Raw genomic sequence first — 18,541 nt, forward strand, 5'->3', positions numbered from 1 at the left:
TTTATAGCTCTTTGGCTAGAGTTAATATTTTTTGATCATTTATCAACTGGGGAATGGCTTAAAAATTTTTTTTTAAAATAAATTTGGCCCAGTTCCCTATAAGTTTGAGTAAGAGGCCTTCATCGGAGAAAGCCGCTACAAAATTCTTTTCACAACTACTATTTTGGCCTTCATTCTTATAAGATTTTGGATTCCAAAGTTTTTAAAAGCACGCTTTAAAGGAAACATTTATTAAGTATCTCCTATATAGGGCAGCCACGCTTTACAACTGTTATCTCGTCCGATGCTCAAACGGCCCGCGCAGGGGGGTGCTGTTAGGATGCGCCCATTTTCCAGGTGAAGACACTGAGACAGACTTGCACAGGGAGAGTCCAAGGCTGTTCTTCCGGCCTTACACTCCATTCCAGCTTTCCCCGGGTCTCTCCACACGGACCACGGAGTCCCGAGGCTCCCCTAGAGGGAGAAGACAAAAGCCCCGGAGGAGTTCTGGCGGGACCGTCGCACGAGCAGCCAGGTCGGCTCCAGGGTAGGCGGGAGAGGCGGGGCCTCAGCGAGCCCAGGCATGCGTGCTGCGTGTGCGCGTGCGCGCCGAAAGCTTCGCTCTGGGGAGCTGCGGGCCGGGTCGAGCTCGGGCCTTGGAAACTCAACTGAGACTCCGCCCCCGGCGCCTCCGCACGCCCCCGCCTCCCCCCAATCGGAGGGGGCGGGGCGGGGTGAGAGTCAGGTGACCGGGCGGGCGGGGGCGCGAGCTAGCCGGCGGGCAGCGGCGGAGGCGGCGGCTGTGCTGCCCGGGGCCCGGAGGCGGTGTCCGAGGCGGCGGGGGTGCTCTTGGCTTGCTTGTGGCTGGGGGGCTCACGGGCACGGCCACGCCATGGGGGGCCTGAAGGAGGAGCTGCTCAAGGCCATCTGGCACGCCTTCACCGCGCTTGACCTGGACCGCAGTGGCAAAGTCTCCAAGTCTCAGCTCAAGGTGGGCGCCGGGGACCCCAGACTTGCACTCTGTCTGTCTGAGGGCGGCCGGGGAGGGGACATCGGCCTGGACACGGCTAAGCCAAGTTTTTAACTTCTGAGGCTCTTTGGCTTGGACGGCCCCCTCCTATTGTACAGAGGAGGAAACTGAGGCTCGGCCAGGTCATCCATCCTCGGCCGCAGATCCCCGACTGCGCTTCCATCGGTGTTGGGGAATGGCTGGGCTGAGCCCCCAGCTAACGGGAGGGTCTGAGTCAGTCCCCCACCCCCATTGGACAAGTGGGTAAACCGAGTCTGGGGAGAGCTGAGACTTGCCTGGAGGAGAAGGATGTGTTGTCTTTGGTTTTGTGTGTATGTGTGTTTTCTTTTTGGAATGTGTTTTTTCAATCTGATGTGTGTGTGTAAAGGTTCTGATTTTGTGTGTATGTGTATTTTTCAGTCTGGTGTGTATGTGTGTGTGTGAAGGTTCTGGGTTGTTTTGTATGTTTCAATCTCCATAGATTTTGGCTTTGTGTGTACATGTGTGTATTTCAATTTCATATGTTCTTGTTTTGTGAGTTTGTGTTTTTCAATCTAGGAGATATGTTGTGTAAAATTTCTGGTTTTGTGTTTCAGTCTCTAAGGGTTCTGTTTTTTTGTGTTTTTCAGTCTGGTGTGTGTGTGTGTGTGTTTCAGTCTGCACAGATTCCGGTTTTGTGTGTTTCAGTGTGTACGTGTTCTGTCTTTGTGGGCATTTCAGTCTGGAGTGTGTGTTTCAATCTACGCAGGTTCTCTGTGTATTTTTGTCTGGGTTGTGTGTTTCATTCGGTATAGGTTGTGTCTGTGTGTATTTCAGTCTGGGGTGTGTGTTTCAGTCTATACAGATTCTGAGTGTGTTTCAGTATGCACAGGTTCTGATTCGTGCATGTGTTAAGCTCCAGGGAAGCTGGCTGAGTTTGCTTAGGGATCCAGAGCAGAATGACTTGGTGTCCCAATTCCGCTTAGTTGCCCCTCTGCTACCCCTGGCTGCCCCTTGTTCCCTGCTGTTTTCGGCACACCTCCGACCTGAAGGAGTTAATTGCAGGTTTGAGTAGCCTCTACGGGGGTGGGGATTCGCTTGGCTGGCAACACCTATTTTTGGAAGTTCGCTTTTACTCCCTTTCCGACTTAGGCTTCTCACACACCCTCTGGGTTGGCTTGGCATTCTCTGATTTGCACAATGTAGCCACTTCTCTGTTGAGGGTGCAACTAGTGGAAATTTGAAGTTCGAAGGAGAGTATTTAACCCTTCTGGGTAAAGTATTTCTTACCTCGAGCAGCCCTGATCTTTCTTCCCTTTTCCACCATTGTTTGATTGTAGCTTTTTAGCTTTGCCAGCAGCTTTTTTCATGCCCTGTCTGTGTAATTCGGGTTGCCATGGATTGCCTTTATATTGGGTGAAATGAGAAAGGGAAAAAGCTCAGGCTGGAGGAATGGACAGGCAGATATTTCAAAAGTCTAAGATAGGAAGAAAGAAAGAAGAGGAACCTTCCACATGAATTTTCAGAATGGGTATATTTGTAAAGACTTTTCTCAAAGTTATTAAAATAATTGTATTATAGACTTATATCAGTGAAGTTGATCAAATAATCATAAAAAAAGGGACAAAGTAAAACCCTTTTAGCAAAGTAAACCCAAACATGGGGAAAAACAAAAGACAAACAAATGCATTTATAACAAATGTATTTATTATGTGGCCCTTGCCAAGGAGTCCTAGATTTCTTATATCTTTGGCTTTAAAAAATGAGAATATAATTATCAGTGAGTGCAATTCTGGTTCTATAGCAAGGCACTACCTTAGCACTGGGGATGTGTAGAGAAAATAAGTATGTTCCTCAAGGAACTTTTATTCAACTGGGTGTGGAGGTGAGTATTTTTTTTAACAATTGCTTCAGAACTCCAGCACACCAAATGAATGCTGTCCCAGAGGAAGGAATTTATTCCAGTGGTGCCACCATTGTTTAAAACATCTTTGGAAGTCCTATTTTGGCATTGCTTTTTGTTTCTGCTTCATGTTATTTCATAAATCTGTATCCTTAAAGTTGATTTGATTTTTGTAAATAACAAAAACTTATTTGATCCAAAATTGTGCTAATTGTAGCAATGCCTGTTATAAAGGCTGTTTGACTGAAAGGCAATGGGTTTGTTTGCTTTGAGTGCCTTTGAAGGTGATTCCCAAAAAAGTATTTTGAGCAAAGGCAGCATTATTGGAATGAACAGATAGCTTCCTTAGTTGAATCTTGGGAACCACCTCCAGTCATCTTGATCTGGGGTGTCACTGGACCCAGATGACTCTGGAGGAGAAAGTTGAGGCTGGTCTACTTTCACTTAAATCTAATTCACTTGCAAATCATGACATACATCATCATTTGAATATCATGGTCTTCTTGGAGAATGAAGTACGGCCCTTAATCAACTATTGGGAGTGAGAAATGAGGGGCTTAGCACTTAGATCCATATGGAAGTTTTGATACATTTATTAAAATTAGTCTTTTCCCTTCCTTTTCTGCAGTTTGCAAGAGACAAATCCACCATTAAAGAATGAGTATTTAGCATTGTTAGGGATGTTTGCTGTTAAGTGAAGTAGATCAGAAGGCAGCTTGAAAAGCCAGGGTAACTTGCTGGTGCAATAAGAGAGGATTCCTCCAGCAAAAAATTATCTACCCCAGGTTGACCATACCTGGAATACTTCATTTACTTCCGAATGCTATTTTAGAAGGGCTTGTTTGTCGTGGAACACAATCATGGCATTAGGAAAGTGAAGTTATGATATGTGAATGAATTGGATTTAAATGAGAGAGGGCTGTGCAAAGTCACCTGCCTCACTTTCCCCTCCAGAGCCATCTAAATCCAGGGGTCAAATATGGATCAGGGCAACTGGAGATGGCCCTGGATACAGTGAGAAGCCCTTTTTTGAATTAAGGTTTTCAACAGATCTCAGTTAGAAACTGTCTGGAGAGCATCCTGAGGAAGGCTGCCAGAATAGTGAAGGCCATGAGATCATGCCATATGAAAGAACTGGATTTGTTTAGTTTGGAGAAGAGGTGACCTAGAGTAGACAAGTTAACTTTCTTCTTGTATCTGAAGGTTTATTTTATAAGGAAGGGATCAGATTTGTTGTGCTTGGCTTCAGGCCTTTAGGGCAGAATTAGGAACAGCAGGTATACTTGCAGGGGCAGAGTTAGGCTGAAAGTAAGGAAAAACTTGCAGGTTATTGAAAGATGGAGGCTGCTTTTCAGGGAGGCCTCAGAAGTCCCTTTTAGCTCTGAGCTGGACCTTCCACATTTCTGCAGTGTATCTGACCCTAATATCTCCAGAGTTTTAGTCTGTCTGCTTGGTTATTTCCTGCTTCATGTTTTGTCAAGTCAGATTCCACATGTCCAAAATGGAACCCATAATCTTTTCTCCAAACCCATCCTTTTCACACTTGTTTGTTGGACATATGACATTATCACCAAACTTAAAACTTTGGAGTCATTTTTGATTCCTCTCTCCTTCATTCTCCATGTCCATTTGGTTACCAAGTCCCATACATTCTGCCTCCATGGCATTTCTTACATATCCTTTTCTCCACTTACAAGTAAACTATCTGTTTTCCGATCCTATTCTTGTCTGGATCACTAGACTAGCCTTCTAACTAGTCTTCTTGACTCCTGTGTTCCTGAAAAAACACTTGTTAATGGATCATTCTAGTTGTGCCTTCCACTTGCTTCGTATTTTGTCTTCCTGTTTCTCCCAGGATAAAATACTAACTTCTCTGGATGGTTTTTAGGATCCTACATAATCTGACTCCAACTTGCCTTTTAAGTCACATTTCATATTCCTATATAGTCTATTCCAGTCAAACAGGACTACTAGATAGTTCCTAAATTTGACATTTGATCTCTCAATGTGTACTCTCACATACTGTATTCCATGCTTGAAGGTATTCTTTCCTGTCACTTTTCAGAAATCTTACCTTTCTCAGCCTGCTTTTTCTCAGGTACCTCCCATTATGAAGTCTTCTCACATTCTTCCCAACCCCCTCCAATGCTAGTATGTTTTGTTCTTTCCCTCCTCAAATTACCTCCTGTTTACTTTACCTGTGTGCTAAACTTCTGGGGCTGGGATTCTTTTTCCTTTGATCACCATACCCAACACGAGGACTTAGCAGGAACTTTATAAATATTTGAATAATTGAACTCAATTTAAATTGAATAGTCGAAATTTTCCTAAACACTTACTTGACCCTAAATTTTCATTGTGTCCCTTTTATCTTGTTGTGGTTTCCTCTACCTATATTTGGTATTCCTAAAGCAAGGCATACTTTGATATGAAAACTCCTTTATCTGCATCTGTATGAAACATTAAAAAAATCATTTAAAAAACCACTACAGCTTCTGGGCTATGATCTGCTGGTGGAAATAGTTGAAAAGAATAGGGCACATGACCCACTCTCTTCTGCTTTTATTTCTTCACATATATTACTGAATGAAGTTGGAGAGTATCAGAAACAATGCTGGCTAGGTTCATTGCAGATTTATGTACATAACATCAATTGGGCTCTCGATGCTGAAAGGCAATTCTTTAATTAATTATTATTGCTAATAATTAATTAATTAATAATAATTATTGTTAATTATCCTCCCTAATTAACTCTCTGTTCCTCTCACCACAGCAACTCTTTTAAACCTTTTAAGACCTTTCAGGGCTCTTTTCCCCATACCCTCTCAGCCTACAATCCAAAAAAATGGAGACCATTTGCCAAGAGCTTCCCCTTTTCACATCACCTAGGTACTTTCTGCCACTGTTTCCTCCATTACCTGTCTCACCTGAGGAAGTGTCCCCTTTCCCTGCCATCTTCTCTAGCTGATCGCCCCTTCTCTCCCACTCTGGCTTATCTTCAATCTCTTCTTGTCTCTTGCTTGCTTCCCTTTGCCTACAAATTTGCCTTTGTCTACTCCATCCTCAGAAAGCCTCCATGTGATTCATACATCCCTGATAGTCAGTGCCCCTATCTCCCTTCCCTTTGTGGCTTGAGGAGGCCTTCCACCATAGTCTCCTCCGCTTCCTTTCTCCTCCTTCTCTTTTTAACTCTATACTATCTGGTTTCCAGTCTCCTCATTCAGCTGAAACTGCTCTTTGCAGAGTTGGATAATTCTTTGCCTTACCTAGCCTTAAATCATTGAATGGGGGTGGTCAAATTGAGATCTGTTGAAGAGCTGAGCTTAAAAAGTCCAGAGTCTCCCACAGCCTGCAGGGCCATCTTGGGTCATTCTGATCTTTCACTGGCCATTGGACTCAGATGGCTCCAGGTGCCCTTGCACAGCCCAGCCCTCCCTCACTTAAATTCACTTGCAGATCACAGCATCACCTCCCCAGTGTCGTGGTCCTGTTTGAGAACAAAGGACAAGCACTAACAACAATGTAACCATTTATTTGTCTATTGCTTTACCTGTGGTTTTAAAGGCTTGTATATTCCCAAAAGAGAGTCTTAGACTTAATGCAATCCATGTTATGGAGGGAGTGTGATGTCAGGGCTTGGTTTTGTTTTTGATCTGGAGCTCTGGTTTCCTCCAAGTGGAGAATCCTTTGTTTGAAAATTTCTTCTGTGAATCATTGTGGATCAGGTCCTTGTCTCAATTTCAGGACTTAGAGAGTGGGTTGGGATAGTGAAAAGTTCCTTTACCAGCTCTTCACTATGTAGCTAAATGAATGTCAGAATCAGAATTTGAATCTAGCTTCCCCGAGGAGACTTTGAGCTGAGGAGAACTATTTGGAGTTACTATGTTGTTTCTCATTTCAGTTAAATATACCAACATCAAGTGATACTTTGGTGAACACAGTTACAGTTTTACCGCTCGAAGTTATGGTTTGAATATGAATTACATGTCAGTCATATTGTTTTGAGTCAAATTAGTCGGCTCTCTTTCCTGACATGTTATTTTTAGAAATATTGAAGTTTACTTTTAAAATAGAAATCTTTGTCATCCAGCTGAAAGCTTGAACCAAATATTTTTAAACTTATTCTTTCCTCAATATCTTATAAATTCAATTAAATGACATCTGCAGTGTTAGCACAGCTTGGGTTTTGTATTTGGTCACTGTGGGCCAGTAGCTTTGTTTCATGTATTGATTGCTAGGAATGCTGGTCATAAATGACTCAACCTATAGGATCATAGATTTAGAGCTGGAAAAGGCTTAGAGACTATCTATTCCAGTCCCCCTTTTTAATGGATGAGGAAACTAAGTCCCTGAGAGAGTAAGTGACTTCCAAGGTCATATAAGTAGCCGAGACAGGATTTATCACCATGACTTGTATGTGTAACACTTCTGAGAGGTGTGATCTGCCTGAGTTACATTACATCAAGGGCTTTAAGTAAAAAGATTTGATTTTTTTTTTCTTTCTTTGACTTACATGTAATAGTCTCTTCATAGAGATAACTTGTTGTAATGGATAGCTTTTTTGTCTTAATTTAGGAGAGCTGGGTTTGTATTCTAACTTTGACACTGACTGCCATGGACTAAGACCTTATGATTACAGATTACCTTATCTGTGTAGGTAAAGGGAATTCCCATACCCTGGAACTCTTAGGTACTTCCCATGGTGACCCTTCCAGTCCCCACAGTGCTACCCCTGGACTTTCCTTTCTAAATCAGTGAGCGCTCTGCTTTCTTGGTTTCAGTCACTTTCATAATGATCTGCTTTTTCACTTGAGACAGTTCTTTGCCTGGGGGAAGGAGATTTGTTTGGGAAGATGATCCAGTTAGTCAATAAGCATTTATTAAATAGCTGCTGTGCCCCAGACATGGTGCTGAGTTTAAAAATATACAGACACAAATGAACTGATCCCTACCTTCAAAGAACTTTAGGCGAGACAATATGCATGTAAATATGTTCAAGAAATATACAAAATAAATATAAAGTAATGTGGGGGAACATTGAGGTATACTGGGATGAGGAAAGTCATCAAAGGTGACTTGGAGCCTTGTGGCCATCTCTCTGGACTTCAGTTTCCTTACCTGTAAAATAGAGGGGTCAGATTAGAACTTTTCTAAGGTTTCTTCAGGATCTAAAGATGAGCGTGGTTGTGGAATTATCATGTGAGGATGAATTTAAGAGCAGAGGGGCCAAGAGGCCAAAAGACAAGTTAGGAGTCCTTCGTCTAGGAATAGAATAACGAGGGTCTGAGTGAGAATTTGTTCTCATGCAAAAAAGCAATGGGTATGGTCCACGGGTCCACAGCTATGGGTCTGAGTTGGAGAACAGTCATTTATTAAGCACTTTCTGTATGCCGGGCGGTCACCGTGCTGAGCATGGGATGTCCAAAGAAAGGCAAAAGTAGCCAGAGTCCCCATGTAAGTGATTAGTACATAGAGGATGCAGATGGTGTAAATGGAAGGCAGTATTTGAGAGAAGGCACTTGGGGAGTGGGACAGGAAGGAGATGACTAGTAAAGACTTTTTGCAGATGGGAGGTGGGATTTGATCTCAGTCTTGCAAAAAGATGATTGTGGTTGAACCCTTTGTACACTGTAAAGCACCATTTGAATGCAATGTAGATAGTGGCAGTGGAAAAGATTTGAGATTGGGGGGAGAAGTGGTAAGGGTGAGTTAGACTGGGCTATGTCATTTGTGAGAGAGGGAGGAGTCAGTGGCCTGAGATCACGAGCATCTATCAGATAGTCTGAACATAAAAGGACAGACCTCAGAGGTGGAGAGTTAGAAATAAGCGTATTGTCTGGAAAGGGAAAAGTGAGTCCTTGTGGAATGGGGCAGGACTCCCAGTGAGACAATACTCCTGTCTGTGTGTAACGGTTGTAGGAAATTGGTCATAGTGGTTCATTGTTAGGGGGAATTTTCCAATGATTTGCTGTTAGCCTGATGTTTTCTAGCACTCTTACAAAATCTTCATACCTAAAAAGAAAGACTTGTTCTGTTGAAAAGTACGGTGTCACTCAGCTGGAATTAACCCCTCATTTTTTGCAATGATGAAACCAAATATTAATTTGGTATAAAGAAAAACCTATCATCTGTCTTGTGCAAGTTGCAAAGCCCATGGAATCTTGGCATTTAAAAAATTGTTTGACTTCATTATTTTGAAACACTTTCTGGGAAGATTGAACACCAGAAACTCAAGTCCTTAGCTATGTTGAAATACTGCATTTCAGGGTTTTTTGTTTCTTTGTGAGACAGAGTTAAGTGATTCTCCTTAATAAGTGTTAAGTGTCTGAGCTGGATTTGAACTCAGATCTCTTTGATTGTACTACTGATGCTCTACCACATCATCAAGCTGCCCCTTGTTTGTTTTTTGATGGCAAAGTAAGGCCAGGGCTGTGATTTTATTGGCGGAAGGAACTCCTCTTTGAGTAAACTCCTTTTTATCAATTTGGTTTCATATCTTTGCAACTTAGAAGTACCTAAAGTACTGAGAGGTTAAATATTTTGCGTGAGGTCACACAACCAGTGCCAGTCAGAGCCAGGTCTGTCTGACTCCAGAGCTTTCTTGCTTTGAGGTTGGCATTCTCCCTTGACCAACATCAATAAGACCACTTATTTTTTTCAGGTATTTTCTTTGAATAAATGAATTTTAGAACATAAAAGTCAGTGTTGCATTATTTCCTTTGTTTCTGTCAGCTCGGTTCGTGCCTTATTTTCTATTCCCTGTATTCAAATAAACTCCAGTGGCTCTTCATCACTTCCAGGAACAAATATAAGATGCCATTTGGCCTTCGGAGCCCTTGGTACCTTGGTTCCCTCCCTCCTCTCCAGTCTTACACCTTGCTTACACACTTGTGTTCTGTGATCCACTGCCACTGGCCTCCGGGCCACCTCATTTAAGACTGCATCTCCCTGCTCCTGGCATTGTCACCGGCTGTCCCCTGGGTTGAGAATTCTCTCTCAGGTTCCTGGCTTCCTTTTAAGTCCCAACTAAAATAAATACCAGCTTCACAAAGAAGCCTTTCCTGAGACCTCTGAATGTTTTATCTCTTTTATTATCTCTATTTTATCCTGTATATATTTTGTCTGTACAAAGTTGTTTTCGTGTCGTCTTCCTCCTTTGTCTGTCAGCTCCTCGAGAACCGGGGACCAGTTTTTTACCAAGCCTGTGCTTGGTGTAATGCCTTGAACATAGTAGGGCCATAACTCTTATTAACTGGTCACTAACTCAGTTTCTCATTCTTCGGATATTAGTGAAGTTGAACATTTTTTTCCAAATGATTTTTATAGCATATGTATGATCTTTGGAAAATTGGTCTTACCTTGACTATTTGCCCACTGGGGACTGGGTGTTGCCTTTGAATATTTTTTAATAGTTCCTTGTAAATTGCAGGTTTTTAATCTGTTAAATATTAACGCTGCATTTTTTCTACTTTCATTTTCTTTTTGGTTATATGTTTATTATACATAAATTTATTTTTTATGAAATAGATTTTATCTCTATTTTTTCCTCATTTTGTAGAATGGAGACAGTTTTTTTGATATACAATTGAATTAAATATTCTGTTTTCCATATTTTTGTAATTAATTAAAATGCATTTGATCCATCCTTTTGGTATATGGTATGAGGTATGACTATATTCTTCCTACATTTTTAACCAGTTTTCTAACTGCATTTATTAAATAATGAATCTATTCTCCAGTTTTATTTTCTATAAGCTTGTCAAACACTCATCTTTTGCATTTATTTGGTTTATATCTGAGATTTCTGTTCTAGTCCATTGATTCATTATCCTACTTTTTCCAAGAACTGGATAGTTTAGATTATAATCATTTTATAATATGTTTTAAAATCTGAATATGCAAGTTCTTCTTTATCAACTTTCTCCCCTTTAAATATTCATTTTACAATCTTGTCTGTTAAAAAAAAATGTTGTGATATCTTTTTGTTTTTATATCACCTACATTTTTAATTGTATTTCTTCCCTATCTCTCACTATCTCTATAATAAAAAATAAAGAAAAGAAACAATTCAGTAAAATTAACCAATATACTGGAGAACAGGGGAAAAAACAAACTCTGGCATGACATATAGGTCCATAGTGTCCTGTTCTATCTCTCCTTTTCCTCTTCCCTAAATCTCTAGAAGAAAAAGTAGCAGGTACTTTTTCATATTTCCTATTTTGGGGAAGGGAAAAATTATATTATTTTATAATATTCAATTTTGGTTACTTTGTTGTTGACTCCATTTACACGTGATGTGTTCCACTGAGGTTAACTGATTTGCTGGATCACATAGAGGGTAAGTCACATGGTACTATGGGTGTTTCTTCCAATGTAGTCATTGTATATATTGTTTTCCTGTTTCTGCTTATTTCACTTCACCATTAATTCATATAAGTCTTCCCATGATTTGTTGTTCATTGTTTGTTTTTTATAACTTGATAATATTCCTTTGCATTCCTGTACTCCAGTTTTTAATTATTCCTCAATCAGTAGTCATCTACTTTTTTTTTTTTTTTCTATTTTAAAAATATTGTTATAATGTTTTGGTATAAATGGAATCTTTCTTTTTATTACTGACTTTGGAATTATATACTTAGTGGGATATTTGGGTCAAAGAGCATTTTTGTCTCTTTCTTTAAATAATTCCAAATTTCTATGATTGTTGACCAATGGTATGCATCATATTTTTCCAACATTGACAATTCTCTTCTTTTATTCTCTTTGGCAGTTTACTAGGCATAAAATAAAAATTAAGAGTTATTTTGATTCATTTTTCTCTTATTAGTGATTTGGAGTATTTTATGTGGTTGTTAATAATTTGTAATTCTTTTTTTGAAACCTGTTTGCTCAGATCTTTTTTACCATTTATTTATTGGGGGATGACTTTTGGTCTTATATATTTTTGTTAGTGCTATTTGCATTTTGCATAAAGATTGCATATAGATTTTATTAGAAAGGTATCTAGTTCTGTGAAAACCTGATGTTTTGACTGATTTGGGAATATTATTTTTACTATGTTGAATTAATAAACGTAGTGCACCTCTCTTGATTTAATTTTCCTTAAAACTTTTAAAAATTATTTTATCTTCTGAATTTAGCAGACATCCTAAAAAGTAGAAAAGGAAAGAGGATCATTTATGAAACTGTTTTTCTCTTATACAGCTTGTTTTATAAAAAGCAGTCCATTTATTCAGTCTGCTTCTTGCACTTAAGGTCTTCTGTGTTTATTTCTGAACTTTCTTCTGTGAAATTTAAAACTGCTTCAGTGACCCCCCCTTTCCATTTTTTGGGGGAATACTACTAGTATTTCTCTTCCATCCAAATCTCCATCCCCCCAAAACCCCATCTAAACAAAATCACAATCCTTGTCATAAATAAGCATACTTAAACAAAATGATTCACATTTGCTATATCCACCAATATATGTTTCATTTTATACCTTCAGTGTGCCCCTAATAGAGAGAGAGTGGGTAGCATGCATCATTATAGATCGTCTGGACTTGATCAGAGTTTTTAAGTCTTTCCAAATTGTTCATTTTTAGTGTTGTATAAATTGTGCTCGAGGTTCTGCTCACCCCACTGCAGAACCACTTCATACAGATCTTCCCAGTATTCTCTGAAACCATCCTTTTGGTCCCTTCTTCTAGTACAATAACATTACATTATACTTTTATACCATGATTTTTTAATCCATTTCCCAAATGATGAGCACTCTTTTAGTTTCTGATTCTTTGCTACATTCCAAACCTGTTTTATTTTTCAACATAAGGCCTTTTCCCTCTTTCTTTGATCTGTCAGTTCCAGGCTAGTTGTTGGTCAAAGGTAACTTAGTAACTTTTTGCTTATGGTTCCAAATAGTTTTCCAGAGTTACTGTACTATTTCTTATATCCTCCAATAGTTCATTAATATGCCTGTCTTCCTGCAATTGTCACTTTACTTTTTTTAGTCATCTTTGGGAATCTGATAAGTGTGAGTTAACATCTAATAATAGTCTTCTTAATTTGAATTCTCACCTAGTTATTTGGAACCTTTTTTCCATAGGATTTTTGATAGCTTGGATATCTTCCTTTAATCTGTTCAGAAGACTTGATTTCATTTTCATGATATTTGAAGTACTTAAAGAATGAAAAAAGTAAACCCCAGAAGAGTCAGAGGCTAAGAAGATGTGACAAGGGACTTTAAAATTAGAAGCCACAGCAGAATGTAACAGTGAACTGGAGAGATGGGTTTCTTGAATAAAAATAGCTCATTTAATGTGGTAGCAATAATTCAATATTTGATAATAGGAAAGCAGAAAAAAATGCTTCACAGTTGCGAATGACTACTTAATACATTTTATGGAAGACAGGTTTGTTATGGAGATTCAGCTTTTTTTTTTTTTTAAACCAGTAAAGCTTTATTAAAGTATTTTATTTAAAGTTTTCATTATATTTTATAAATTTAAAAAATAAATATCTACACCATGACTGAAAGTCACTTTTCATATCAACACACATTCCAGGACTAAAAGACATGAGAAGAATAAAATCTGAAAGTGTTTCAGTCACAATCAGAATCTCAAAACTGTTATTGTTGTTTCCAATGAAAAGAACCCTGAAGAAAATACTTCTACATAAGCCAAAAGCACTGTGGAAAATGTGACTTGGAGTGTCAGCTTTTTTAAAAGGGAACTATCAAACATTCTGAATAAAGATATGGGCAATTTTTTCTTTTAAATCAAGCAATTATCATCTTTAAACTTTATTTCCCTATCTGTAAAGTGGGGTCCCTGAGCTAAGCTACACAGTGGTTTTCCTCTAAAGCTTGTGGCTTTAAGTAAAGCAGCTACCAGGCTGCCTAGAGCACCACGCTCACCAAAACTTTGCAGCATCAGTTTCTAGGCAAACCAGGTAGCCTGACCCTGTTAATGGCACAGACTGGGTCCATTGTTATGCTATGAAGAGAGAGAGAAATTGTGGAGAAATCTACACAGATCCCATCACCATTACTGCTAAAAGGCTTTAAAGTGTCACCTTTTTATAAGAGCTAAATGTCCTTCTAAGTACAAAAGAATCCATTAGTAACTGGGAATGATACAGAATGTGATTAATCATCTTGGAGTCCTGGGACCCACACAGTGAGGGTTGGTCCTCTGGGCTCAGCGTGGCCATACTGAAGTGGTGAGAAGGGATTAAGGTTTGGCTAGTAGTTCCATTTCTGCCTGGGACTAGCAGCAGGTGTGACCCTGAGCCAGTTCCTTGATTGTTTGACTGATCAGCTGATCTCTGTGGGAAATGGCAGTAATACTCTCTGTTTGCCCCTCCTACCAGGAAGGATCTACCTTGCAAAGATCCAGGTTTCTAATGTATAGAAAATGCTTTGTAAACCATAAAGATGGTGTTCTTTAGAGAACTTAAAAGTCTGGTTCTCAAAATGTTATAATTCTTAATTGACATAGAAACCTTTTAGTTACAAGTTGAGTTTTTTAAGTCTTTAAAAAGAATAAAGACTTCCAGGATAGAGACTGCAACTTTGTTTTTCCTTTCTATTAACAAATTTCTTCTTGTTTTTCTTATTTATGCTTTCATTGCTACTCCATTTGTCTTCACTTGAAAAGCATAGGAAAGCTTCTGTACACACACACAGTTCTTTTTACTGGATAAATGCAGTGTGTTGGGTAAAGGCCCAAATATCTTTGAATGGTGAGTCTTAGAATGATCTGGGAGCCAGATCTCAGCCTGAGTAGCCTTCTTCATTTTTACATTAAATAGGGTTGAGAGGGAGGGGAATTGAAGCTGTTTTTGCTAAGGTTAGAGGGCCCAAGGGGCAGGGCCATGACTTTGAGCTTGAGATTTTCCCTTCTCCAGTATGGTTTTATTCCCTAGAAATGGCTCCTTGTTTTAAACATTGCTGTTACTGGCAAGAAGCAGGATTACTTCAGAAGCATAGTGCTTTGCACCGTTTTGATAAGTGTTCATTACTGCATTTAGACTCTCTTTTGTATTTACTTCCTTTACTTTGCCTACTTCCTTAAAACCATTTGAGCATGTAGGAAAGTCTCTCAGTGAGAGCCTTTCTGTACACTGGAAGAAGAGCACAGATGCAGAGTGAGGTTTTGCACACCTTGTTTTCATAGATAAAAATATAAAGATATTAAAAGCAAATCTTTACCCAAAACTGAGGAAAAGAAAAAGTTCCACTCGTGGCTGAATGTCAAAGGTAATTTTTGTTTTCAGAAGTGAAGTGAACTTTAACTTGAGTTTGGCTGTCTCAGCAGGAAGATTTAGAATTAATTTGTTGAGTTTATTCAGAGATGTACAAGTGAAGTTTTTGTGATTTAAAGGTTTCCTCATTTTGTTTCTATAAGATCATAGATTTAGGGGTAGAAGGGACCTTTTAGGCCACTGGATCCAACCTTTCTCTTTTTGTGGATGAGAAAAGTGAGCCGGGGGCTCAGGGTTACCAAACTGGTAAATGTCTGAGGGGTGAAGGGCCAATTCATACCCTCAGCTTGATGTCTGAGCTGGCCACTCTCCCAGGTTCAGAGCTACATAAAATACATTTTCAATAAATTGTTCTAAACGTGGTGGATTTTCTTAAGTGACATCAGAAATAAATTCTTGGGGATGATTTTTTTTTACTCTCTCCCCTCAATATCCATCACTTTTCATGCTTCTGCTTGGTCTCTTCTTTGCAATTTTCACCCTTTGCTTTCAGTATACACAGTTATTTGTGTGCATAAATTATTTCTTTTATTTTTGTGTACTCTTTGAGCTGTAGCCATGGTACAGAGAGCAGGTTTGCCTGTTAATAGACACTTAATAGATGTTTTTTGAATTGAGTTGAATTGCCTCGAAGACTATTTTAGAGCTGGGAGAGAGCTGAGAGTGTGTTAATTCCCCCTTCCCCATTTTACGGATGAAGCGCAAGTGTCAGAAGGATGAAGTGACGTGCTGGGTCTCAGAGCTATTTAGTGGCCATGCTGAGGGGAGACTTCAGGGCTTTCCTCTGGACATTCTCTGCCTTTTCCTTCTCACTGCTGGCCTGTTCATGGCCACGGGCGGGCGCCAAGGGGATGGCAATGGCCCCTTTCCATGCGAGTATCCCAGGGCAAGGAGCTCTTGGTGGCGGGGACTCTTGCAAATGAGTGCTAGGGTTTGGTGTCTCACAGACCTTTGTCCTTTCAGGTTCTGTCCCACAATCTCTGTACGGTGCTGAAGGTTCCCCACGACCCCGTGGCCCTGGAAGAGCACTTTCGGGATGACGACGAGGGGCCTGTCTCCAATCAGGGCTACATGCCGTATTTAAACAAGTTCATCCTGGAAAAGGTAGGAGGCCAGTCCCTCACCTTCCTGAGCCTGTCCCTGCTCACAGTTCTTTCGTGAAGCTGCTGATTTTCAATGGTGCCTTTGAGGCAGTGTTGGCAAGAGAGACACTCAGCCTGTGTTCGCTTCGAGGAGAGGAACCTGAGAGAGAAGGCTTGGAGCCCGAGCAGAGAGAGAACAGTGTCAGAGGCAGCAGGCTCCCGTCCTGCAGCCGCCGAGGGTCTGAAGGACTGCCCGGCTCCCTGGGGGGTGCCCTGAGGTCGGCCAGAGGAGGCTCCGCGCCAGGGAAGGCAGGACTCTCCCTGAAAACCAGGGAGCAAATGAGTATTCCTGCCCATGGCCAAGAGCTTTTCCTCCTGTCCCCTGTGAGCACTGGAGAATTCCAGTCTTCACCCATCCCTGGCTCCGGGATTTCATCGGTGCTGGGAGCTCTTGGTGAGAATCAGCACCTTCTGTGCAAGTGGCGCTCTGGGAGAATTGTCTCGGTCCTGAAAAGCTCGGGGACGTCCCCAGGATCACCCCTCCTTTATGTGTGGGAGGTGAGGACCCCCGTGTCCTCACAGGGAGGCTGGCTTTTATCCATTATGCCCTGATACCGTTCAGTTACATTATAATTCACTGAGTTGTGTGGTAGCTGGTAGTTGTTTAATGAACATATTTGTTTGGATTTGCCAGTCGTAGTTAATTGGAGGGTGACACCGTGTTAGAATTGTCATTTCCCAGTTATCTCTTAGTGACAAAAACTGGAAAGCTTAAGTATGCCTAACACCCAAGGGAAACAGTGTGAGAGAGTCCTTTCGCTTGAATATTTATTTTGCCACTTGAGGGTAAGGGGTTCCGCCCTGAAATTTAAGCTTAGGCTTCTCTTAAAACTTGAACAATTTCTGGGTACAGATAATTGGCAAAATACTGGGGTCAAGTTATTCTGTAACAAGGCGTCGGGTGTTGGAGTCTGGAAGCCTGGAGGTAAGCTTTCCTGACTCAAGGCCAGTAGTCTCGCCTTTGGTTCCATTGGGCGTGCTTCAAATGGAGCTCCCGGCAGACCTGGCAGAGGGAGAAGGCTTTCCCAGCATCCAGGGAAGTAGGCAGGCTCCTGTCAGATAAATCACTCTTTTGTAGGGAGCGGGCTCTGCAGCTTCCAGGATTGGCTGCAAGGGCAGAGGGCCGCGAGCACTCAGGAGCCGGGGAGGGCCTCACTGGTCACGGAGAACCCCACTTCCATTTTGACTTTGTGGGGAACATCTTCCCTGACGGTGGCAAGCACCTCTTTCTGGTTAAGCCTTCCTTGAGATTGAAAACCAGAGCATCATTGAACAAACTGAAAGGGATTTTGTGTGGTTTTAATGTAAGCCTTGCTGTTTTTTCTACCTTGCTAGGCAAGGTTAGAATTTGCTTTAGTCCACTTTTAAAAATAGTGGTAATAGTGGTAAAAATAGTAGGTTTTATCTACTGCACCAACTAGCTGCTCCAGCATATGGTTTTTTAAAAGCCTAAAATAGTCTTTCTTTTTTTTTCCTGATATTTTGAGGATTGACCCCCAAATTCTTTCTTTTTGCATAGACCTCTCCTGGGCCTATTTAGTATAGACTATATTTGTGTGTGTGTGTGTGTGTGTGTGTGTATGTATGTATATAGTATGGAACTATATTTAGTCCAGGTTTTTTCATCAGTTCCCTTTTTTCTTCCTCCTGCCCAGTAGGGGATGATAACGTTAAGAATTACAGTATGGTGCAAAAGAAGTTGGTACATGGACTATATTTACCTTAGTTATCTTCATGATGGTCTTTAACATTTTTTTTCTATTTTTTATAAAGGTTTTTATTTTCAAAACACATGCCTAGTTTTCAACATTTACCCTTGCAAAAACTTTGTTTCAAAAAAATTCTTCCCTCCCTTCCCCCATCCCCTCCTCTAGACAGCAAATAATCCAATATATGTTAAACATGTGCAGTTCTTCTATATATATTTCCACAATTATCATGATGCATTAAAAAAAAGATCAAAAAGGAAAAAAAGGAAAAGAACACAAAATGCAAACAAACTACAACAAAAATACTATGTTGTGATCCACACTTGGTCCCCACGGCCCTCGCTCCGGGTGCAGATGGTTCTCTTCCTCACAAGACCACTGGAACTGGCCCGAATCACATGGTGGTCTTTTTGCAGTAACTGATTCTGAGAACTACAATATGAGATGGCCAGGCTTCCCCTAAAATACTTCTTGTTGCCTCTAGGCAGGATAAACCATTTCACTGATTTTTAAAAAACTTTTCCAAGGAGAACCCATGAGCACCATTTAGCTGCAACTTCCTTTGACATCTGCT

The 18,541-nt window shown here is 40.6% G+C and overlaps 1 protein-coding gene across 1 annotated transcript in view; it reads left to right on the forward strand.

The window, feature by feature from the left end:
• Positions 1–636: 636 nt before the first annotated feature.
• Positions 637–18,541, forward strand: part of SWAP70 (switching B cell complex subunit SWAP70) — a 78,312-nt gene continuing 60,407 nt past the window's right edge. Inside the window, exons 1-2 of the mRNA XM_051967662.1 lie at positions 637–970; positions 16,080–16,220. Coding sequence (XP_051823622.1) covers positions 872–970; positions 16,080–16,220 — 240 coding nt within the window. The 5' untranslated portion in view covers positions 637–871. The remainder of the gene's footprint in view (positions 971–16,079; positions 16,221–18,541) is intronic.

This window comes from Antechinus flavipes, chromosome 6 (assembly GCF_016432865.1).
Source record: "Antechinus flavipes isolate AdamAnt ecotype Samford, QLD, Australia chromosome 6, AdamAnt_v2, whole genome shotgun sequence".
NCBI classification, from domain to species: Eukaryota; Metazoa; Chordata; class Mammalia; order Dasyuromorphia; family Dasyuridae; genus Antechinus; species Antechinus flavipes.